The 24,561-nt window shown below is 51.1% G+C and overlaps 1 protein-coding gene across 1 annotated transcript in view; it reads right to left on the bottom strand.

Annotated features, from left to right (window-relative positions):
• ABCG2 (ATP binding cassette subfamily G member 2 (Junior blood group)) overlaps nucleotides 1-24,561 on the bottom strand; it is a 67,715-nt gene that overhangs the window by 40,279 nt on the left and 2,875 nt on the right. Inside the window, exon 2 of the mRNA XM_056111300.1 lies at nucleotides 2,776-3,006. Within this exon, the coding sequence (XP_055967275.1) occupies nucleotides 2,776-2,984 (209 nt within the window). The 5' untranslated portion in view covers nucleotides 2,985-3,006. The remainder of the gene's footprint in view (nucleotides 1-2,775; nucleotides 3,007-24,561) is intronic.

Genomic DNA, 24,561 nt, shown 5'->3' with positions numbered 1-24,561 from the left:
ACCCCCGGTGAAGGAGCGGAGAATCACACAGGCAGGCCAGCCAAAGGTCATCCTAAACCCCAAAGTGCACAAAGGAAACTCAAAACGCAAATGGATTTCTCACACACACACAAAGGCACATGGTTCCATCACTTTCAGAAAAGTGTGGAGGGCCAGAGAGAAAGCACAATGGGTAGAACACTTGCCTTATATAAGGCCGACCCAGGAGGGAGCCCCTCGTCCTCTAGAATCCCCTGAGCCCACGGGGAGTGGGGCAGAGTGCAGAGCCAAGAGTAAACCTTGAGTGTGGCCCAAATCCCACCTCCCTCAAAAACAAACAAACCCCCCCCCAAAAAAATATCAATCTGCTCATCACTCCAAGCTCTGCCCAAACCCCAAAGCACCCACACTGAGTCAGCGCAGACTGATGCCAAGTGCTCGGAACCTGTGAACTGTACCAGGAGAACCCCGTGGACTTTGCCACACGACAGTAATGCTGCGTGGATGAGCATTCAGGTCAGAGACGGAAAGACAGGTCAGCAGGGAAGGCGCCTCCCTCGCACGCGGTCACCCGGGGTTCAGGGTCAGGCTCTGAGCACGGCTCCTGAGCAGCTCTGGAAGCGGCCCCGAGCACAGAGCTAAGAGTGGCCCACCTGGCATAGAGTGCACCCGGGTTTGATCCCCGCATCCCATAGGGTCCTCCAAGCACCGCCAGGAGTGATTCCTGCGTGCAGAGCCAGGAGGAACCCCTGAGCAGCGCCGCGCGTGACCAAAAAAAAAAAAGCAAAAATAAATAAATAAATAAATTTTAAAAGAATAATAAATAAGTAAAAGTGGCCTGAACCCCCCCCCCCCGCAAAAAAAAAAATACGGTTATATTTGGGTGGGGAGTCAACAGGAAAGGGTATTTCAAAGTGACATTCCAGAAAAATGCTGATCTCAACTAATCTGAAGGCATAAACTATTTATAGCATATTTGTATATTATGGTATCATACATACTATATATATAATAGTATAGTATATACTATATTGAAGTATACTATATATATTATAGTATATGGGCTAGAGCGATAGCACAGCGGGTAGGGCATTTGCCTTGCCCACGGCTGACCCGACTGACCGGGGTTCAATTCCTCCGCCCCTCTCGGAGAGCCCGGCAAGCTACTGAGAGTATCTCGCCCGCACGGCAAAGCCTGGCAAGCTCCCCGTGACGAATTCGATATGCCAGACACAGTAACAAGTTTCACAATGTTACTGGGCCCGCTCAAGCAAATCGGTGAACAACGGGAGGACAGTGACAGTGACAGTGATTACAGCATATATACTACATACTATATATTATACTATATAATATAATATGGTTAACAACAAGTTTCACAATGTTACTGGGCCCGCTCAAGCAAATCGGTGAACAACGGGAGGACAGTGACAGTGACAGTGATTACAGCATATATACTACATACTATATATTATACTATATAATATAATATGGTTAACAACAAGTCTCACAATGTTACTGGGCCCTCTCGAGCAAATCGATGAACAGTGGGAGGACAGAGACAGTGACTGTGACAATATAGTATGGTATATTATTTACAGTATACTTGTTGGAGAACTTTCAAGTTATTCTTAGAAAACTTAGCAGTGTAACAACAGCAAAAGTGGGGCTGGAGCGATAGCACAGCGGGTAGGGCAGTTGCCTTGTACACAGCCGACCCGGGTTCGATCCCCAGCATCCCATATGGTCCCCCGAGTACTGCCAGGGGTCATTCCTGAGTAACCCAGGAGCACTGCCGGGTGTGACCCAAAAAGCAAAATAATAATAATAATAATAATAGTAATAATAAAATAAAAATTAAAAAAAAAAACACAGCAAAAGTATGTTATATCTATCTGGCAGACCTGTCTTCTATTTTCTTGAGAGATTCTAGAAGACAGAAGATCAAGAAGATTACAGTACTAGAGAGAAGACTCAGAAGCCTGGGGACACCGAAACACCCAAGCCCCAAGTCACCCAGCAGACGCTGAAGCTTGAACGCGACCTGGACCACCACAGTTGAACTTCGGGACATATTTACGTGACAAGATCTTGGACCAACAGTAGTCCAGGGTGCTGGGAAGATACCCCAAGTCCTGGAGTGACACGCAGGACGGGGAGGATGCAGGGAAAGAGGAAAATACGAAACCCCCACTCCTCCAAAAAATGTACTGAAATCCTTGGGCCGGAGCGGTGGTACCACGGGCAGGGCCCTCACCCTGTCTTGTGGCTGAGCCCAGTTCAGCCCTGGGCACCCGGAGGCCCTCTGAGCATTGCCAGGTCTGGCCCCGAAACCAAGAAAATAAAAGTGAATAAAATACTGAGATGAAGTTTTGCCACAACTAGACGGACGCTTTGGTTTTAGAAAATCCTCTTTTCCATGGATATTTCTTTTTCTTTTTTGCTTTTTGGGTCTCACCCAGCGATGCTCAAAAATTACTCCTGGCTCTGCACTCAGGAATCACTCCTGGCGGTGCTTGGAGGACCCTCTGGGATGCCGGGGATTGAAGCTGGGTCAGCTGCGTGCAAGGCAAACGCCCTACCCACTGTGCTATCGCTCCAGCCCCCATCCAACAGATATTTCTGACACCCAAAATACTCTAGAACCAAATGAAGATGGAGCGACCCCTGACTCAGGCAGGGGGTCCTGAACACCGGGCGTGCGCCCTGCCCACACACACACACACACACACACACACACACACACACACACACACACACACGACACAAAACACGCGTGCAGGGGAGCGGCCGTACTTGACATTCTTCAGGATCTCCTTCTCCACCGTCTTCCGGCTGAACAGGAAGCCGCTCTTGACCTTCACCCGGTAGTGGATGTTGTGGAAGCTCAGCACGTCACCCGCGGGCAGCGCCTTCGTGTCGTTGGCACCGGTGCCGGGCCGGGGGAGGCCGTTGTTGTTCCTCTGGGACATGGAGATGCTGACGTGGTCGCTGCTGACAGACATCCCGGAAGCCGCTGCTGCCTTTCTGTGGAGGGAGACCCCGTGAGTGCTTGGAGCTCAGGGAAGGGCACGGGCACCGATGCCCACCCCGCAGAGCCCACCTGGGCCCCTGCTCTCATGACAAGGAGGATGATTTTATAGGTCTCAGTTTTTTTTGTTTTTGTTTTTGTTTTTTTTGCTTTTTGGGTCACACCCGGCGATGCACAGGGATTCCTCCTGGCTCTATGCTCAGGAATTATCCCTGGCAGTGCTCAGGGGACCATATGGGATGCTGGGGATTGAACCCGGGTCTGCCGTGTGCAAGGCAAACACCCTACCCGCTGTGCCATCACTCCAGCTCAATAGGTCTCAGTTTTGATGACTGATTCCGCGCCAGGCTCTGGGGCGGGTGAGCGCCCTCCCCACCCCAAGGGACCCACCCCGGCAGCCGACCTCCACTGTCCAACCACCGCCACGCTCCAGGCCACCTTCCGGACAAATTATAAGACACTCCCTACCCATTTATGCCTCTCGGAGAGCCCGGCAAGCTATCAAGACTATCCCATCCGCACGGGCAGAGCCTGGCAAGCTCCCCGTGGCGTATCCAATATGCCAAATACAGTAACGACAACGGGTCTCATTCCCCTGACCCTGAAAGAGCCTCCAAATGTTGGAAAAAGAAGAGTAAGAAGAGGTTGCTAAGATCTCAGGACTAGGAGGAATAGAGACGTTACGGTGTCTGCTCGAGTAATCCGCCGATCAACGGGATGACAGTGATACAGTGATAACAGTTTTGATGAACTGTGTGAAAAGTCTTTCTAGACTTGATTCGGGCACAGACTCACGGTTATGGAATGTGTGTGCGCTGGGGGTCGAAGGAGCGGCCGTGCGGTGGCCACTGTGAAGGGACAAGGGACAACAGACGGGGTACCGTGAGGAAGCTTGTGTCCTATGTGTGTGAGGTCCCTGGCACCCATAAGGAGGAAGAGGAGGAGGAGGAGAAGCAGAAAGAGGAAGAGGAAGAGGGAGAGGAGAAGGAGGAGCAGGAAGAAGTAGGAAGAGGAAGAGGAGGAGGAGGAGGAGGAGGAGGAAGCGGAGGAGGAAGCGGAGGAGGAAGAGGAGGAAAAGGAGGAGGAGGGAGGGAAGAGAATACTGTTAATATATTTGAAAGTTGCCAAGAGCTTAAACGTTGTCATCATTTGGGGCCTGAGAAATCTAGCAGGGAAGGTGCTTTTCTGGCACCTGCCCAATCCCCGGGTTCGATCCCCAGCCTCCTGGACAGTCCCCGAGAACCACCAGGAGAAAGTCCTGAGTGCAGAGCCAGGAGCAGCCCCTGGGAAATACAGGGTGCAGTCCCCAAACAACTGTCACTGTCACCGTCCTCCCGTTGTTCATCGATTTGCTCGAGCGGGCACCAGTAACTTCTCCCTTGTGAGACTTGTTGTGACTGTGTTTGGCACATCGAACACGTCATGGGGTGCTTGCCCGGCTTTGCCGTGGGAGCGGGATACTCTTGGTAGCTGGCTGGGCTCTCTGAGAGGGGCGGGGCAATCGAACCCGGGTCAGCCGGGCCAGCTGCGTGCAAGGCAAATTCCTTACTGCTGTGCTATTGCTCCAGCCTGCCCCCCCAAAAAAGACAAACAAAAAGTTGTCATTCCCAAAAAAGGTTTGTAATCGTGTTGAATGTTAATGAGGCTTATTGTGATCATTGTGTAGCAGACACAAATACTAAATAATTAGGATGTACTTCCCAAAGCAATATTATAAGTCATTATATGCTTTAAAAAGAGATGAAAGATGGCCACTCCTGCCGGTGGGTGCTCAGGGTGTACCCTGGCATGGTTGGCCCTGGGGGGTGGTCCCTGGTGGTACCTGGGGGTTGAGGGCAGAGCGCGGACTCCCTCAGAATCTACAGCCTGTTGAACCATCTCTCTGGCCTGACATCTAATTTATTTTAACATTTAACAGCTTTTGAGGTGATGAACGTTATTCAACTGATTCTAGACACCAACTTGCATTGTGTGTGTGTGTGTGTGTGTGTGATTCTTATATCCCTCAAACCATGTTATATTCTAATAATCAATAAAACAGGGAAAAGGACTGGAGAGATAGTGCAGGGGGGAGGGCATTTCCCTTGCATGCAGCTGACCGGGTTTTGTCTTGGCCATCCCATATGGTCCCCGAGCACCGCCATGAGTGATTTTTGAGTGCAGAATCTGGAGTAACCCCTGAGTACCATCACTGGCCAAAAACAACAACAACAACAACAAAATGGCAGTTACCATTATTTCACGGAACCAATTATACCCAGGATCTGCATTAAGGCCAGGCCAACTTGGGAAGGGCTTTGCCAGTGAGAGCCCCCCAGGTCCAGCCCCTCCACTAGCGAGGTCCAGACAGTTGGGGGTAGCCCCAGAGCACCCAAGGGCTCAGTCCCCGCACACCAGCACCCAAACATGTGCAGCCACCCACGGCAGCAAACGGAAGGGCAGAGTAAGAACTGAAGTTCAACTAATCCGCCTGCGACTAGGTTCGAACCCAAGCCGTCCATATACCTAGCTTTATTTTAATTTTTTTCTGGGCCACACCTGGAGGTGCTCAGGGCTTAACCCTGGCTCTACACTCAGGGAGCACTCCTGCTGGACATGGAGGACCACACGGGATGCCGGGGATCGAACCCTGGCGTACCGCATGCAAGGCCAGCACCCGCCCTCCCCGCTGGACTATGATTGCTCCAACCCCTCATTTTTTAAAGTCAAAGTAACCCCAGGAGAACTCTGGCTCTGCTCCGAGGGAATAGTTGTTCCAAACCAACCATCCTGTGAAGAACAACTAACAGTACCTGGAGATAAAACACAAGAATCAATTGTTTGTTTGGGGCCGGAGCAAGGACGCCAACACAGGCTTTGCTTACGAAATGATGTGCCCCACCCCCCAAAAAAATGTTTAAGGAAACAAACTAGAAGGCATATTACCACCCCAAAATCCCGGATCTACTTGGCAAAGAGCATCGGTGAACCGGGACACGGCCGTGTAGGAAACGTCCGGAAGAAAGGAAGGATGAACACTGTTACCACGACAAAGAACAACAACATCCCCCCCCGCCCCCCCTTCCTCTGGAACCTGACTTTGAAGGTGTGGTGACCAGGAGACCCCGCAGACGGGGAAACGGAGCCGGAGGAAGGAATACTGCTGGCCAGGGAGCTTCCAGAAGTGACACAGGTAGCAAGATGCTGAGAAAGAAGCTCAAAGGGACACAGCAGGGTATAAATACAAGGAAACCACTTTATGGTTTATTACGATAAAAACTGCCCCCCGCCAAAAAGAACAATAACCTCTAAATACTATGACCACTGCTACTTTATTATTTATTTACTTATTTATTTTTGCTTTTTGGGTCACACCCGGCGTTGCACAGGAGTTACTCCTGGCGCATGTACTCAGGAATCACTCCTGGCGGTGCCCAGGGGACCATATGGGATGTTGGGAATCGAACCCGGGTTGGCCGCATGCAAGGCAAATGCCCTACCCGCTGTGCTATCGCTCCAGCCCCGACCATTGCTACTTTAAAAGGGTGATAGGAAGAGAAAATTAATTCACGGTTGGCACCACAATTTTTTTTTTAATTTTATTGAATCACCATGGGACAGTTACAAGCTTTTGTGTTTGGGTTACAATCACACAGTGATCAAACACCCATCCCTCTGCCAATGCACATTCCCCACCACCAATGTCCCTGGTATAACCCTCCCTTTCCCACCCTCCCCCTGCCTCCATGGCAGACATGATTCCCCATAATCTCTTTCTACTTTTGGGCATTATGGTTTGCAATACAGACCCTGAGAGGTTATCATGTTTGTTCCTTTATCCACTTTCTGCACACATCTCCCATCCCGACCGATTCCTCAAGCCATCATTTTCTTAGTGATCCCTTCTCTATTCCAGCTGCCTTCTCCCCTTTGCTCATGTGGCCGGCTTCCAGCTATGGAGCAATCTATCTGTCGGTTGGCACCACAATTAGGGGTGCTGGGCTGAGTCTAATCCTGGACACAATGAGTAGCAGTGAGCCTAAGGTCTGCTCTTCTGCAGAGCTGGGAGCAGGGGGTCGGGGGGGGGGGGGGGTGCTCGGGTCCTACCTAGTTGGGCTCCCGACTTCATCAACCCCTTAAGTTGTCTTTCGCTGTCCTTGAAAAACAAAGCAGGGTCTCTCTCTGCCCTTGGAGAAGTCCAGGCTCTCTTTACAGCCTCTTAATAGCGTTACTCTCTCTCACTCTCTCCCCCTCCACACCTTCAAACCCTCCAAATAAAATATTTTACTTCAAAAAAAAAAAAAAAGCAAGGGGGCTGGAGCGATAGCTCAGTGGGGAGGGCGTTTGCCTTGCATGCAGCCAACCCGGATTAGATTGCCAGCATCTCGTAGGGTTCCCGGAGCACCATCAGGAGTAATTCCTGAGTGCAGAGCCAGGAGTAATCCCTGTGCATCGCCGGGTGCAATCCAAAAAGCAAAAAAAAAAAAAAAAAAAAAAAAAAAGTCTCTAAAGAAAGAAGGAAAGAGGGCTGGAGCAATAGCACAGTGGGGAGGGCGTTTGCCTTGCACACGGCTGACCCGGGTTCGATTCCCAGCATCCCATATGGCTCCCCGAGCACTGCCAGGAGTAATTCCTGAGTGCAGAGCCAGGAGAAACCCCTGAGCATCGCCGGGTGTGACCCAAAAAGAAAAAAAAAAAGCAAAGCAGGCCTAGAGAGCTCCACACCACAGGGAGGGTCCCTGCAGCCTCAGGGCACCCGGCCCTAGCGTGTGAGGGACAGCAGGGCCCACCCCCGAATGCCAGGGGTCACTCCTGACTAGAGCCAGGAACAATCCCTGAATGCCAGTGTAGCCCCTCTGTAGGAACAATCCCTGAATGCCAGTGGGGGCCCCAACCTCACCCCACAGCACTCCCCTCCCTGCCCCCAAAGAAAAATAAACCAAATAAGCCAAAAGATGCACGCGCACACGCACACACACACACACACACACACACACACACACACACACACACAATGTGACTTCCTGTCACTTCTGCTGCAATCCCCATTTGACATTCTACCTCTAAGGTGGCTTTCTCCCAAGTCTAAGGGCATCTTGGGGCTGGAGTGATAGCACAGCAGGGAGGGCGTCTGCCTTGCATGCAGCTGACCCTGGTTCGACCCCCGGCACCCCACAGGGTTCCCTATACACAGGAGGAGTGATTCCTGAGTGCAGAGCCAGGAATAACCCTGAGGCATCGTCAAGTATGACCTAAAAAGATTAATAATGTTCTTTAAAGTCTAAGATAATCAATTCCATGGCGTGAATGTAAATAAATGGTCATTGGCTATTGACCAATGATGGAAATTGGTAAGAGGACTCGGTGAGATGCCCTGAAAATGAGGCAGCAAATGGAACGAAAAGAAAGTACCCAAGGAAGATCCTGTAACAGCAAGGCTTGGGCTCCTGGGGGTCTAACTATAGGGACAAGTCACTCCAAGGGTACAGTGAAGGAAACTCCAGGCCATATGCGTTATACAAAAAGTTTTGAAAACTCTTATACCATTGGGTGATACCAACAATCTGTGAGAATTCCGGCTGCTCCCTTCCTTCCTTTTGCAAAACACATAATTGTTCATCTACAGCTTTGAACTGCATTCGAAGAAAGTGGCTCTGTGGGCTGGAGCACATTGTCCTTCATGCAAGAAGAGGCCAGGCTTGACGTCCACCATGGCCCCTTGAGCACCACCAAGAGTGACCCCTGCAACGAGAGCCAGGAACATCCCAGGGACCATCAGGTGTGCCTGACACCCTTTCCTCAGATACACAGTTTAGAGGTTGTGCAGTGTTCACTCTTGGATGTCTGTTTTAGGGCTCCGTGTGGTGGTGCTCCGGGCTCCTCCTGGCTCTGTGCTCAGGGATGACTCCGGGCGATGCTTGGGGGACCCTATGTGCTGAAGTGAAGTCATTCACACGTGGGCCGTACCTCTGACCTGACATAGGTTTCTTCGCGATTTACTTTCAATGGCATTGAACATCTTTTTCTGAGTGGCCAAACATTTCTATCTTTTTAATTTAAAGGCATTTTATCTACTAAAAAAAGAAAAAAATTCTTACACAACATGTTAGAGTCCACTGTCCAAACAAGCACTGTCCTCCCGCTGTTCATCGATTTGCTCGAGCGGGCCCAGTAACGTCTCCATCGTGAGACTTTGTTGTTACTGTGTCTGGCATATCGAATACGTCACGGGTGGCTTGCCAGATGCCGTGCGGGCGAGATACTCCCGGTAGCTTGCCGGGCTCTCCGAGAGGGGCGGAGGAATCGAACTTGAGTCGGCCAGGTTGGCCGTGTGCAAGGCAAACGCCCTACCCGCTGTGCTATCGCTCCAGCCCATGTTAGAGTAACTCCAGTGAAAAAGACTTATTCTCAGAATAAAGCCCCGCCCCCCACCCCAAACAGTGAAAAGAGCCACAAAGACAGGGCAGGGGGATAGAAACACAGGGAAGTGCTCAGTCCAGGCCCTATCAGCCCCATGGCACGAACATGCAGTGCCCAGCACCTCAGTCCTGGGCACAGAGACCCTGACCCAGTTGCCAGAGAATCTCCAGGAGTGACCCCCACCAACACCCCTTCCCCGCCGAGAGCACTGCCTTGGGAGCCCTCCCCAAACAAAAACAATCCTCAGCCCCTCGTTCCCCTGCAGATACTCTGCCTACCGTGTTGAGTGAAGCAGGCCTCCAGCCAGCTCAGACACAGCGGGCGAGGACCTGCACGGTGCCAGAAAGCCCTCGGGGCTCTCAGAGGAGGGACGTCGAGAAGAATGAGTCTGGGGAGGGGAGGAAAGGCCGCCTGACACAGGCAGTGAGTGGGGACGCAGGGAGACCAGTCAGCACCCACGCACGCGGGGTCCTCGCTCCTCTCCAAGGGCATGTCTGACTCGCATCTGTATACTTCGTCCCCAACTTGAGCACCGACCTGAGACAGACACTCAAGCAGAAACACCCTCTGGTGTCTAAGCAACAAAGCTCTGGGTACTCAGAGTGGCTCTGGGTACAGGGGTTCGCGCCATCTGCCTGTTCTCTGAGCCTACAGGGGATAAGGGGAAGGAGGAGGAGGAGGGATTGGGAAAAAAACCTGGGAGCCCACAGCAAGATGACAGCCAGGGGCAGGGGCATCTTAAATGTTCCCAGTTAGGACGGCTACATGCAAAAAAGTGGGCTCAGATCTCTGCCTAACTCCATGTACAAAATTAAGATCAAAGTGGATGAAAGACCTCAACATCAGACCGGAATCCATAAGGTACATCGAGGGAAAAGTTAGCAAAACCCTCCATGACATTGAAGCTAATGCTGTCTTCAAAGATGTCACAACACTGGCCGAGCAAGTGAAAACAGATGGGACTATCTTAAACTAAGAAGCTTCTGCACCTCCAAAGAAACAGTGACCAAAATACAAAGACAGTCTACGGAATGGGAAAGGATATTCGCCGAATACACATCTGACAAGGGGTTGATATCAAGGATATACAAAATACTGGTTAAACTCCACAAGAAGAAAACATCCAACCCCATCCAAAAATGGGGCAATGAAATGAACAGAAACTTTCTCAAAGAAGAAATCCGAATGGCAAAAAAGCACATGAGAAAATGCTCTACATCATTAATCATCAGGGAGATGCAGATCAAAACCACAATGAGATACCATCTCACACCTCAGAGACTGGCCCACATTCAAAAGAACAAAAGCAACCGATGCTGGCGTGGATGTGGCGAGAAAGGGACACTCCTTCACTGTTGGTGGGAATGTCCACTGGTTCAGCCCTTCTGGAAAACAGTATGGACGATTCTCAAAAAATTAGAAATTGAGCTCCCATTTGACCCAGCAATACCACTCCTGGGAATATATCCCAGAGAGGCAAAAATGTATAGTCAAAGTGACATCTGCACTTGTTTGTTCATTGCAGCACTCTTTACAATAGCCAGAAACTGGAAGAAACCTGAATGCCCAAGAACAGATGACTGGTTAAAGAAACTTTTGTACATCTGTACAATGGAGTACTATGTAGCTGTTAGAAAAGATGAAGTCATGAAATAAGTGGTACAACATGGAAAGTATCATGCTAAGTGAAATGAGTCAGAAAGAGAGGGATAGACATAGATTGCATTCATCTGGGGAACAAAAAGTAACAAAATAGGAGACTAACACACAAGAATGGCCAAGACTGGTACCAGGAATTTTGCTCCATGGTAGTGGTCAGCCACACACACTAGGGGAAAAGGGAGCTCAGATAGAGAAGGGAGCACCAAATAAAGGGTGTTGGGAGGATCCTCCCAGGATGGGAGAAGCATGCTTAAAGTGGACTATAGACCAAACAGGATTGCCACTCAATGCCTCTTTTGCAAACCACACCACTCAAAAGGAGAGAGAGAACAAAAGGGAATGCCTTGCCACAGAGGCAGGGTGGGATGGGGGGGGTGGGGGGTGGGAGGGATATTGGGATCCATGATGGTGGGAAATGGGCACTGGTGGTGGGATGGGTACTCGATCATTGTATAACTGAAACCCAAGCACAAAAATTTGTAAGTCTACAACTGTACCTCATGATGTCTCACTAATAAAAATAAAAATAATAAAAAAATGAAATTTTCCCAGTTAAGGGGGCTGGAGCGATAGCACAGCAGGGAGGGCGTTTTGCCTTGCACGCGGCCAATACCCAGGTTTGATTCCCAGCATGTCATATGGTCCCGAGTACCGCCAGGGGTGATTCCTGAGTGCAGAGGCAGGAGGAACCCCTGTGTATCGCTGGGTATGACCCCCACCCCCCCAAAAAAAATTTTTTCCCCCAGTTAAATTCATGCAAAAGAATCCCACCATCACCTCCAGCCCCAGCTCTGCCCAGTTTCAGAAAAACTAAGGTAAACATTGTGTGCACCCAGAGTCCTTTGTTCTTGCCATCTGGGCTTTGACAGGCCCGGGAACGGCGCTTCCGGCCTCCGGAGGCGCCCCCGAAGACTTGTTTGGTTTGCTTGCATCTTTGTTTTAGATTTGGTTTGTTTGCTGGTGTTCAGTGTTTGGATTTTTGGTTCTGATTTTTCTCTCTGGGGAATTCCATCACAATGGAAGCCCCCTCTAACCCGTCTCTTAGCAGACCTGGCCCACATTTAGGAAAAAAAAAAAGATTTTTCCACCTTGACACTGCTTAGTCATGGTACGTGCTAGAATTAGGAGACAGACGCCCGAGGAAGAGGTCTCTAAATTGCTGCTGGACTATCTTCGAATCAGACTTGTTTTGTCTGGGCCACAGAGATAACTGACCGGCTGGGGCACATGCTTTGCATGCAGGAGGCCTGGGTCGTGCTCCCCAATAGCATGGCCCCCAAGCACAGCCAGAAGCCACCCCTGAGCGCCACCCAAGATGTGGGGGAACAATTAAAGAAAGACAAAGAAGCAGAAACAGAGAAGCACTGGAATGGCCAAGAACACATTGCCACACATGAGAAGCCCCACTCCGCCTCCAGAAACCCCCGGTCCAGAGCCGGGAGCAGCCCTGAGCACTGCTGGGTGGGAAACCCCACCCCCCAAACCGAAAACTCCAAAATTGTTTTGTCCAAGACCAGGTAAATGAGTTCAGAGCCAGAGTGGGCCCTGAGAACTGCCAAGAGTGGCAAAAAAAAAAAAAAAAAAAAAAAAAAAAAACCAAAGAAATCAGGAAAAAAGGAATGCCAGGTCAGAGGGAAAAATGGGCCCTTCCCTGATTTGGGGGTGGGGTGGGGACATGATCCAGCACCTCACTGTTCTCTAGGGAGTCTGCAGGACTCAGCAAGGTGCTTGTCCTGTGTGAGACCCACGTGTGTTCAATCCCATCCTATATGATCCCTGAGCATCGCCAGGTATGGCCCCCCCAAACAATGGTTGGACAGAATACAAGGTTTAGGGTACTTTCATTAGACTCCATGCCAGGCTGTTTTCACTTGGGGCACCCTAGAGGGGGGCAGGTGAGAGCCCTCCCTACCCCAAGGGACCCAGCTCCGGTCGCCGACCTCCACAACCCAACCGCCGCCACACTCCAGGCTGCTTTCCGGAACATCATCAGACATTTCGTACCCATTTTCCACAATTATCATACTATATCTGATGGGGTTCAGACAATAGGCAACAAATCATAGAGGGAAATATATATATATGCCTCTCGGAGAGCCCGGCAAGCTACCGAGAGTATGCTGCCCGCACGAGCAGAGCCTGAAAAGCTCCTCGTGGCGTATTCGATATGCCAAAAACAGTAACTATGACGGATCTCATTCCCCTAACCCTGAAAGAGCCTCCAATCGTTGGGAAAGACAAGTAAGGACAGGCTGCTAAAATCTCAGGGCTGGGATGAAGAGAGACATTACTGGGCCCCGCTCGAGTAAATCGATCAACAACGGGATGACAGTGATACAGTGATACAGTGATCCAAGTAAATGAGATGAACAATTCTAAGACCAGACTTCATGCTGCAGCATAAAGGGTCCTTCCCGGAGCACCAAATCAAGGGTGTTGGGAGGAGCCTCCCAGGATGAGAGATGCATGCTGAAAGTAGACTCTAGACCGAACACGACTGCCGTTCAATTCCTCTTTCGCAAACCACAGCACCCAAAAGGAGATTGAGAACAAAAGGGAGTGCCTTGCCACAGAGGCAGGGTGGGATAGGGGGGATGGGGGGTGGGAGGGATACTGGGAGCACTGGAGGTGGAGAATGGGCACTGGTGGAGGGATGGGTACTCGATCGTTGTATAACTGAAACCCAAGCACAAAAAATTGTAAGTCTACAACTGTACCTCATGGTGCTTCACTCAAAAAAATTTTTAAAAATAATAAATAAGTAAAGGGTCCTTCCCAAAAGGGGTCCCCCTCTTTATGGGGCTGGAGAGATAACCTAGAGGGGAAGGCATTTATTTGCTTCGTCTGTGGACAGGGAGATGGATGGCTCAGAGGGCTGGTGCCCAAGCGTCAGCTATGGGGGCTGTGGCTTCAATCCCTTGTCCTGCACGGACCCCCAGAGCCCTGGGAACAGCAGCCCCCAGCCAGAAACAGCGACAGCCCCACCCCTCACCAAGCAGCGTCAGGGTTTAAAGTAAAAGCAAGAAAACAGAAAACAATACAGAAAGCTACCAAAGGGAAACCAGGAAGGAAGGAAGGCTTCTGCATCTGTGCTCAGAGCTGCGTCCTTGGTGAACGGAAAAATCAGGGCGCTGCACGTCTGTGTTCTTGTTGCCATCGGGAACGGGGCCTGACCCCAGAACGCCCAAAGAACCGGGGGGCTGCTGACCCTGAGGCCACAGCCCAAGATCTGGCAGGCACTGGAATGTTTTTTTATTTTCTTAGCAATGAACGAACTGTCTCAGAAACATCAGAAAAACCTCTTGAAACAGAAGTAGAGAACTGTTTTGAAATGGAATCAAAGGCGGTCCTTGCGTTTTCACAAATACTGGCAATCCAAATATTTCTCTGAAACCAGAACACCACGAATCCAAAGATCATTTTTTCGTGTTTGCACCTTCTCTGTGCTGGATCTTTGGCCTCTTGAATGACAGGATTAAAAATGACTTATGGGGGCTGGAGCAATAGCACAGCGGGCAGGGTGTTTTGCCTTGCACGCGGCCGCCGACCCGGGTTCGGTTCCCAGCATCCCATATGGTCCCCTGAGCACCGCCAGGGGTAATTCCTGAGTGCAGAGCCAGGAGGAACCCTTGAGCATCGCTGGGTGTGACCCAAAAAGCCAAAAATAAAATAAAATAAAAATGACTTACGGATGGCACCTGATAGAACCCCAATAAGCGCCAGAAAAATGGGACACTTCCTTTGCGGCTGAATGCAGATCTGTCTACCTCTTGTGTTTTGCTTCTGGATGGATTCATTAGAATATCTGACCTCTGTCACTGTCACTGTCCTACCATTGTTCATCGATTTGCTCGAACGGGCCCAGTAACATTGTGAGACTTGTTGTTTGTGTTTGGCATATCGAATACGTCATATGGAGCTTGCCAGACTTTGCTGTGCGGGCAAAATACTCTTGGTAGCTTGCCGGGTTCTCCGAGAGGGGCGGAGGAATCGAACTTGGGTCGGCCGTGTTGGCCGCGTGCAAGGCAAACGCCCTACCCGCTGTGCTATCGCTTCCGCCCATCTGACCTCAAATCCTAATAATCTGAAATAAACAGCAAATGAAAAGGGGTGGAAATGTCATGGTTTAGTTCCAGGCCAATAGCTGGGGTGTATGGGGGTAGGCCTGGAGCACTGCCAGGTGCGGGTGGTTCCAATGCTCCCCACTCCAGCACCACTGGGACGGCGGGCTATACCCCGAGGTCCAGCTCACCCCATCCCTCTCTCTGAGTGCTGAGCACTGCTGGGAACGGTCTCACATTCTGAAGTGGAGCCCAGGCACAGGAAAAACAATACTGACAAGAACTTGTGGACAATCACGATCATTTTACGAAAAACTCATTATCAGACTTTGGGCCTAAAACTTTGGGCGTCGCTCGAAAAATGATGCTTTAAGGAAGAGTTTATTTGTAAGTCTTCTAATAATGCAGATATAAAAACAGTTTTCACAACTGCTTGTGATTCTGAAGGGAGAAGTTCTGGTTTTAAAAGTTACACCTTTGGAGGGCTGGAGTGATAGCACAGAGGGCAGGGCGTTTGCCTTGCACGCGGCCGATCTGGGTTCGATTCCCAGCATCCCATAGGGTCCCCCGAACATCGCCAGGAGTAATTCCTGAGTGCAAAGCCAAGAGTAACCCCTATACACCACCAGGTATGACCCCCCCCGCCAAAAAAAAATTAAAAGGCCCAAAAAGTTACGCCTTCAAAGAATTCTATCAGAGTCTGTGGAAATGAGAACAATTCTGAATATAAAGTGAGTCGGGTGTCTGTGTAAAACAATGGCGCTACTGGCGGGGAAAGAATTTTGTCTGGGAGTGAAACTGGCTATTTGTGGAGTGGAATGAAAGGAAGTTAAAGGCCGGACAGTGACTGGCAAGGCAATGTTAGTGATATCCTAAAGGATGTCTTAATGGCTCCTGCCAAAACAGACCAATCTTCAACACTGTCTCCTCTATGGATATTTTTTGGTAGCACTTTTAGCGGTTTTCCATAACAGACAATACAAAATATATATTATTTCGGTTGTGCCTCGGGACAGGGATTGGGGCTTGGGATAAAAACATCCCAAATTTTGGTGGTGGGAAGATGTAATGGTGGTGGAATTGGTGTTTGAATATGAACTGTAATCAAATATTGTGAACCGCCTTATAATTTTTCTTTTTTTTTTTTGCTTTTTGGGTCATATCCGGCAATGCACAGGGGTTCCTCCTGGCTCTGCACTCAAGAGTCACTCCTGGTGGTGCTCAGGGGACCATATGGGATGCTGGGAATCGAACCTGGGTCAGCCATGTGCAAGGCAAACAACCTATCTGCTGTGCTATTGCTCCAGCCCTAAAATTTAAAATTTGTTTTTAAAAAATTTTTAAAAAAGGAACCTGAGGGTAGTAAACCGTATGGTAATCTAAACAGCATCACCCACCAGGGACAGGTCCAGGAGCCCTGACACCTGTCTTGAAGGCAGCGGCTCCACCAGGACAGACCCCCGAGCAAGGACCCGGAGAGGAAGGGACAGCCCTGGGCAGCAAATGAAAGGATTCTCACAAACTGCGGTAGGATCTTAAAATCCAACTTCTAATATCTACAGGATATTTGACTTGCACAAATATAGATTTTAATTTTCTGTTACTCAAGGACGGAAGGACTCCTAAAACTCCATCGATCATGACCATCCGGTTGTTCGTCGATTGCCTCGAGGAGCAGGCCCAACTAACGTCTCTTTCATCCTAGCCCTGAGATTATATTCAAGGCTCTTTAGGAGAATGAGACCCATCATTGTTACTGGTATTTGGCATAATGGGTCCGCCACGGGGAGTTTGCCAGACTCTGCCTTGTGGGCAGGTTACATTCGGTAGTCAACAATTTTTTTTTTTTTTCAGATTATACGCAGTCCTCACCAACAAAGCTATGTTACTAAAACAACTGCATATATATTTTGTGTCAGGTGTGGGTCTGTACGTAGACCTGGGCTAGGTTTTCATGTTACTGGCAGTTTTGAAATCTTTGTGACTTTGGTATTGGAGGTAAAATAAGGCCTGGTGGATGGGGGGAGGGAACCTGAGTTAAAGAAACTGCCTAGTCATTAGCCCCTAGGGTGCCCAGAAGCAGAAAACTGGCCTTTGAGATGCAAATACCGGTGAGCACTTAGGAGCCGTTGAAAGTAAAAGCGCCACCCAGGGAAGGGGTGAAGAATATGGAAAAGACGGCAGGGAGAGCAGAGAGTAACCCTACGTTTCAAAGGCAAGCAACCACGCCCCCCGCTTCCTCCGTGGGAGGCTGGCTGGCACCCAAAGGCCGCGGCCCCCAGTCGAGAAAATCAGGAGTCTAGCTCTGGGGTCCACTCTCCTTCCCAGGTCACTGGGTGCACAGTGGCCGGCTCTGGAACTTACTAGTCACCCCGTTTCTTTTGTTGTTTGTGGGCCACACCCAGGGATTATTAAACTAGGTCTGCAGCGGGCCCGGAAAGCTTGGACCACCGCGCCGGTCCCCCGGGCCCACTTGCATCCTTTTCCGAAACACAACTGACCCCAGACTGGAGCCGCCAACCAGGGCCTCTGTGTTGGGCGCATCTGCCTCCTCACAGGTCCCCTTACGCCATCAGTCCTCATGAAAGGATGTTTAAGAGCCTGGGTTCCTTTCCCCACACAACCACTCTTGGGGGCAGGGAGCACATGGGATGCTGGGGATTGAGCCCGGGTTGGCCACGTGCAAGGCAAACGCACCCCCCGCCCCCCCCCCCCCCGCCCCTCGCTGTACTATCGCTCGAGCCCTGAAACAGCAAGTTGTTGATGCAGTAACTGCAAATAAGAGGCGAGTGCTCTCTGCTAAGCCACATTCTCGACCCTCAGAGGCAGCTACACCCCGGGTTCCGAGGGCCCTAAATACTCCAGAATTTCTTCTTCTGTTCCCTCCCCCACCGGCACAACAGCTCAAGTTCAATCGCACCACCTGAAAAACAAACGAACAGGAATCGAGGGACGGTCTACACAAATACTAAAGGGTTTAGTTAGCGCAGGGGTTAGGTAGGGCACCTGCCTGGGGCAGACGCCCAAACAGAGAGGTTTAGTCTCAAGACCGGGCAAAGGGTCGCCCAGCACTGCTGGGCCCCAAGCCAGAAAAATGTCAAAGTAACTAGCCAGCCAGGGGCTTTAACACTTGGGGGGAAAAAAAAAACAGGGTTGAAACACAATCAAATGGGACATGAGATGCTAGTCTAAGTGTGTGTGGGGGGGGGGGGGGGCGGGGGGGCGGGGAAGGGATGCAGTGAAAGGGGGAAAAAAATACTGAGAGAGCCCATAGCCCATAGTTTAGTAACACTATGGGATTGCTCTAGACAGGAATGGGGGGGGACCCTCGGTGAGAACTTTGGGGGGACCCAGACCCGGAAACCTGAGCTAGCCCGCAGGCACCAAGGCCCAGGAGACTAAGACCCCAGCACCCCAGCCAGCAGCTGGGAGGGCCATTGAGATGCAGAATCCGGCGGAAGTCAGGGGGATGGGGGCTATACCCTGGGGTCAGAGGCAGCACCAGGCCCAGTGGGGGTAGAAAAAGGCCATCGACCGCCCCAACCTCCGCTCCGGAGAGTTCTAGCCAGCTTGTCTCTTAACTCTGGTCTCCCTTTATTCCACCATAAACTCGTTTTCCAGACTTCACTGTTCTCTCCTGAAATTCTTTCCTGGGTAAGATCGGGACCTTCCTTCCCGCAAAGAACAGTTCCTGGCTCTTCCTGCCTGTGTCCCTGGTGGGGGCAGGGCCCGTGCAGAGCAGGGATACCTCCCCCCCCCACCCGCAACCGTCAGGGCCCTTCTCTGGGTGACAGGGGGCCAGAGACAGCCTCTCCTCTCCGCCTCACAGAGTTACCTCCACCATCAGCACTCCATCAGCGTGAAGATACTAATTTGGAGCCCAAGTAATAATGCAGCAGGTAGGGCGTTTGCCTCACACACAGCTGACCCAGGTTCAGCCCCCCTGCAGGGCATCTAGTCCCCCCAGAAGCCACCAGGAGTGATCCCTCAGAGCAGAGCCAGGAGGAAGCCCTGAACACCACCACCCCCCAAAAACATAGACAGAAACCAATTCTGACGAGTGTCCGAGTGATGCTGGGTTTTTTGTTTTTTGTTTTTTGTTTTTTTGCTTTTTACTTTTTGGGTCACACCTGGCGGTGCTCAGGGATTACTCCTGGCTCTGCACTCAGGAATTACCCCTGGTGGTGCCCAGGGGACGATATGGGATGCTGGGAATCGAACCCGGGTCAGCCGCGTGCAAGGCAAACGCCCTACCCGCTGTGCTATCACTCCAGCCCCTCTGTGCTGCTTTTTTGACAACTTTTTTGGTAAGTCTGAAAATTACTTCAAAATTTAAAAAAAAAAAATTAGAATAAATAAGGAGATGTCTCCGATACGTTTCAGGGCTTCTAAGGGAAGCATCGTGTTCGAATCAGTTTCCTCAGCAAGATCTGCAACCCAGGTCCTGCTCTTGGGGAAATGTGGTTTAGTCAAGTAACACTCATTCCAAAGGCGCCTTCCCTGGAGGCTGGGCGTGTTTCTAATGAGCTGAAATGACGCAAACACAGGGATCCTGGGAAAACCACACCTGAGGGTCTCTCTGCTTCCTCGGGTTGCAAGAACGGCAAGCTGAACTCACTGCAGGTGTCACCTCCCGGCGGAACCAAGAGGGAAGCACTCCCCAGGAGCCATTCTGTCTGTAGACTGTTTTGCCAAGCACTCTCTCTAGACCTCTTCTTGTGCAGGTGGAATTTACAGGGAAAAAGCAATTTGCTTTTGTGTTGGAAAAATCCGCCCAGCGGTGATAGCACAGCGGTAGGGCATTCGCCTTGCACGTGGCTGACTGGGGTTGATTCCTCCGGCAAGCTCCCGAGAGTATCACGCCTGCAAGGCAGAGCCTGGCAAGCTCCCCGTGAAGTCTTCAATATGCCAAACACAGTAACAACAAAGTCTCACAATGGAGACTTTGTTACTGGGTCCGCTCCAGCAAATCGATGAACAACGGGAGGACAGTGCAGTGCTACAGTGTTGGAAAATTCAAACCCAGGTGGGCCAGAAAGACAGAATGGAGGCAGATCAGGGTGGGATCCCGGGCACCCTACACGGTCCCCCAAACCTCGCCAGAAGTGATCCCTGAGCAGAGCCTGAAGTAAGTCCTCAGCACGGCCAGGTCTGTCCCCAGAACCAATTTTAAGAAAAGAGAAAAATTTCACTCCCTTGGCTGCATCTCCGGGCTGGACAGGAGAGCGAACCCCTTCGGGCAGAGATGCTGTGAGGTCAGATACAACGCAAGGAAGAGGTGAAGGGCGGCAGGAACCGGGCAGCTAAGGGTGCGTGTGTGGGATGGACCCCCAGGCTAGCTGGAAGAGTGGGTGAGTGACCGAGCATGCCAGTGACACCCCTAGACTACACTCTGGCTGGACTCGTCTGCTGCTCTTCCGTTTCCGGGCACGTGCTTTATCCGGTGCCATTCGGGAAAGGAACCTAACAGCATCACAGAATCATCACAGACGGACCTGGACCTCCCTGCTCGCCAAAGGTGTGTACCAGAGAGAGGAATGGACAAACACGGTCAACTAAATGTGTGCATTTCTCGCCGTTTCATTCTTCGGTACTGCCTCCCCACCCCTTGCTGTGCCATACCCAGCAGTGGCCAGGGGAATGTCCAGCGATGCTTAAGGGACACAGTGAACCTGAAAAGCATGCATGCCAGTCCTTGTGGGGTCACCCCCCCACCCCCCACCTTCTTCTGTACTCAGGAACAACAGCGAGGGGACAGAAACCAGCCATTGCTAACCAAAAGCAAGAGGCACACCAACCAATTATCTTTCAAGGCCACATGGACCTCATTCAAAGCAACCAATGACTGTATGGCCGCGCCCTGGAACAGCCCCTAGGCTGGAACTAGGGGGTCTAAAGCAAGGGGCTGTGCCTGGAGAAACACGTCAGATTTTGAAGCTCGTGAAGTTCAAATAAGGAGATTAAAAAAATATAGATTTCATTCGTGATTTTAGGTTGGGCTGGAGCGATAGCACAGCGGGTAGGGCGTCTGCCTTGTATGAGGCCAACCTGGCTGACCTGGGTTCAATTCCTCGCCCCTCTCAGAGAGCCCGGCAAGCTCCCCGTGACGTATTCGAATGCCAAACACAGTAACAACCAAGTCTCACAGTGGAGACGTTACTGGGCCCGCCGGAGCAAACTGATCAACAACGGGAGGACAGTGGACAGTGCAACAGTGATCTTAAGGCTGTGGGCCCCAAGAGGGAGCCTGGGGGAGAAAGGCGGGACGCAGATCGATGCCAGCTCTGTCTTTGACGCCAGCAGCCAACTCGGCCGCGGTGCCACTCGGGACCCCCAGAGCACGACTGTGAGCGCCAGGGCCCCCCACAAGCACCCGCCATGTGAGCAAACGCTCCGCAGAACGCAGTGCTGCCGCCAGCCAACAGAGGGGAAGGGGGGAAATAGAAACGACGGCACATTGATTGTGAAAACTGTCCTGTTGTAAGCAAAGGAGATCAAGTGCACGTATTCATTTCCAGCAGTAAAGCAGACGGTCTTCTCTGGCCCCCACACTTTTTTTTCTTTTGGGGCCACACCTGGCAATGCACAGGAGTTCCTCCTGGCTCCGCACTCAGGAATTACTCCCGGCGGTACTCGGGGGACCCTACGGGATGCTGGGAATCGAACCCGGGTTGGCCACGTGCAAGGCAAACGCCCAACCCGCTGTGCAATCGCTCCAGCCCCTGTCCCACACACTCGGGCAGAATTATTCCCTTTTGACAAAAGCTGGTGACTGAGCTAGACACCTGGAGGCTAGTTCGCTGTCATCCCTCTCGCACTAGCTGAGAGTCTCACTGTCAGTGGCCTAGACCCTAAGGGCCAGAGAAGAACGCTGAGCCTTCTCGCCACTCCTAACCGGACATGGGTCCACCCTTGATTTCAAGGTGCGTCATTGACCAGATAATAAAATCAAATACGGAGGGCGTTTATCCCAACGCCTCTCCTGCCCCCTCAACAAACGGAGTCCAGAGAGATGAAGTCACTTCATCACCAAAGCCGTTAAACAAACGAGTGTCACAGAGTGTTGGGCTTGGGGTTAGTTTTGTGGGGTTTCCTGAGGGCTCGGGGAGATGGCAGAGAAAGCTTAGCAGGCAGTGCCAGGGATGATGCCCAAGTCTGCTGCCAAGCAAGCACCCTGCCTGCCGCCCTCTCTCTCGGGGCCCGGGGACGACAAGCGGGCCCAAGCTTGGTCTAGCCCCCACTGTTCCCTTCAACTCATACACTCCTCTGGTCCCTCAATGGATGTATGAGCTGCTATATGTACTTGTTAGAAAATATAAAAATATTAAGTAGAAAAAGATGAAGCCAAATTACAGGCTAGTTTGTTTGTTTGCTGCTTTTTTGGGGGTCACACCCTGCTATGCACAGGGGTTCCTCCTGGCTCTGCACTCAGGAATTACTCCTGGAGGTACTCGGGGGACCCTATGGGATGCTGGGAATCGAACCCGGGTCAGCCACGTGCAAGGCAAACGCCCTCCCCCCCCCCCCCCCCCCCCCCCCCCCCGCTGTGCTATCGCTCCGGCCCCCAGGCTAGTGTTTTTTTAATGACTATTATTGAGTTGGCTTCTGTGATTTTTAATACTGCTCATGATGGCATCTCACGCACGTCATTCCAACACCACGCGTGTGCCCGCACTGACACCTCTCCTTGTCGAATACCAGGCATGTTGTTTGAAACGGAAGGGGAAGGGGCAGCGTTGGAAGGAAATGAGGCACTTGCTGGCATGCGGCCAGCCCTGGCTGTAATCCCTGTACAGCATACGGATCACAGGCTCCACCTGGGGAGCAGCGGCTGACCGCCGCGGGTGGACACCTCCGAGCCTCCATCAACTCCTTCTAATGAAGTGTTTTAAGGGGGCGGCAGAGTTAGCCGGGAGACAGCCCAACAGGCTGATGTGCAGACTTGGCATTTGGGAGACCTGGGTTCGTTTCTCGCTACCGCAGGGTTCCGAGCACGGTCAGAAGTGACCCCCTGAGCGATGAATGAGCCAGGAGCAAAATGCAAAAACGACAGGGGAGGGAAGAATGTCAGCTGCCACTCTTCCTCACAACTACCTCCCCAGGAAAAGGTGGCTCAAAGGACGTCCTGGCAGGCTTGGGGTGTGCATGAAATGAGAGGGGCTGTTTCTCGTGCACACAGTATGCACCAAGCACTCTCTCGCTCTCTCTCTCTCTCTCTCTCACACACACACACACACACACAAGCACACGTATGAACACTGAAAAGAACCCATCCGTACACACATTCACCCACACCAATACACATGAACTCACACAATCTCATACACATTCACAGACCAGCACACACTGGCTCACATCATACAGTCACACACACTCACACTGACACGTACTTCCTTCCATCACTCTGAAACTTGAATGGTCTTGCCCTAAGGGATTCCAAACGAATACGGGATAGCTGAGGAAAGGAGAGAAAGAGAAGGAAGGAAGGAAGGAAGGAAGGAAAAGAGAGAGAGAGAGAGAGAGAGAGAGAAAGAAAGAAAGAAAGAAAGAAAGAAAGAGAAAGAAGGAAGGAAAGAAAGGAGAGAAAGAGAGAAAGAGAAAGAAAAAAGAAAGAAAGAAAGAGAAAGAAAGAGAGAGAGAAAGAAAAAGAAAGAGAGAAAGGAAGAAAGAAAGAAAGAAAGAAAGAAGGAAAGAGAGAAAGAAAGGAAGGAAGGAAGGAAGGAAGGAAGGAAGGAAGGAAGGAAGAAAGAAAGAAAGAAAGAAAGAAAGAAAGAAAGAAAGAAAGAAAGAAAGACTTCCTCCGGGGCTGTGGCCATAGTCCAATGGGTAGGGAGGGTACTGGCCCGCCTCAATCCCCAGCATCCCAGAAGGTCGTCTGAGCCCACCAGGAATAAACCCTGATCATTCCAGGGTGTGGCCCCAAAACAAAACAAACAAATGCTTCAAGGTCCTTCCTTTCAGGATCTCGGCTATGTTTTCCTTGGGAGCTGGGCCCTCCAGCCTGGCCCCAGGCGACACTGTCCGGCCCACCTCAGAAGTCTCCTGGTCTCCAGGTTTTTCCTCTCTGGCAGACACTCACCTCAAAGGTATGCAAACGGAGGAGAGCTCTCGGCTGTTTCTGCTTCCTAGAGAAATCCACTTTCACCCTCCTGTTAACATTTTTCTTCCGTAGTATGATTTAATTTCAGTTTTTCCAGCGATAGCACAGCAGGTAGGGCGCTTGCCTTGCACGCAGCCAACACGGGTTCGATTCTTCCGCCCCTCTTGGAGAGCCTGGCAAGCTCCCCCGTGGCATATTCGATATGCCAAAATACAGTAACAAGTCTCACAACGGAGACATTACTGGTGCCCGCTCGAGCAAATCGATGAACAACAGGACAGTGCTACAGTGCTACAGATTTAAATTAGCCTATGGGACTGGAGCGATAG

This window comes from Sorex fumeus, unplaced genomic scaffold (assembly GCF_029834395.1).
Source record: "Sorex fumeus unplaced genomic scaffold, SorFum_2.1 ptg000013l, whole genome shotgun sequence".
Classification (NCBI taxonomy): Eukaryota; Metazoa; Chordata; class Mammalia; order Eulipotyphla; family Soricidae; genus Sorex; species Sorex fumeus.
This window is presented reverse-complemented; position numbering and strand designations above follow the sequence as displayed.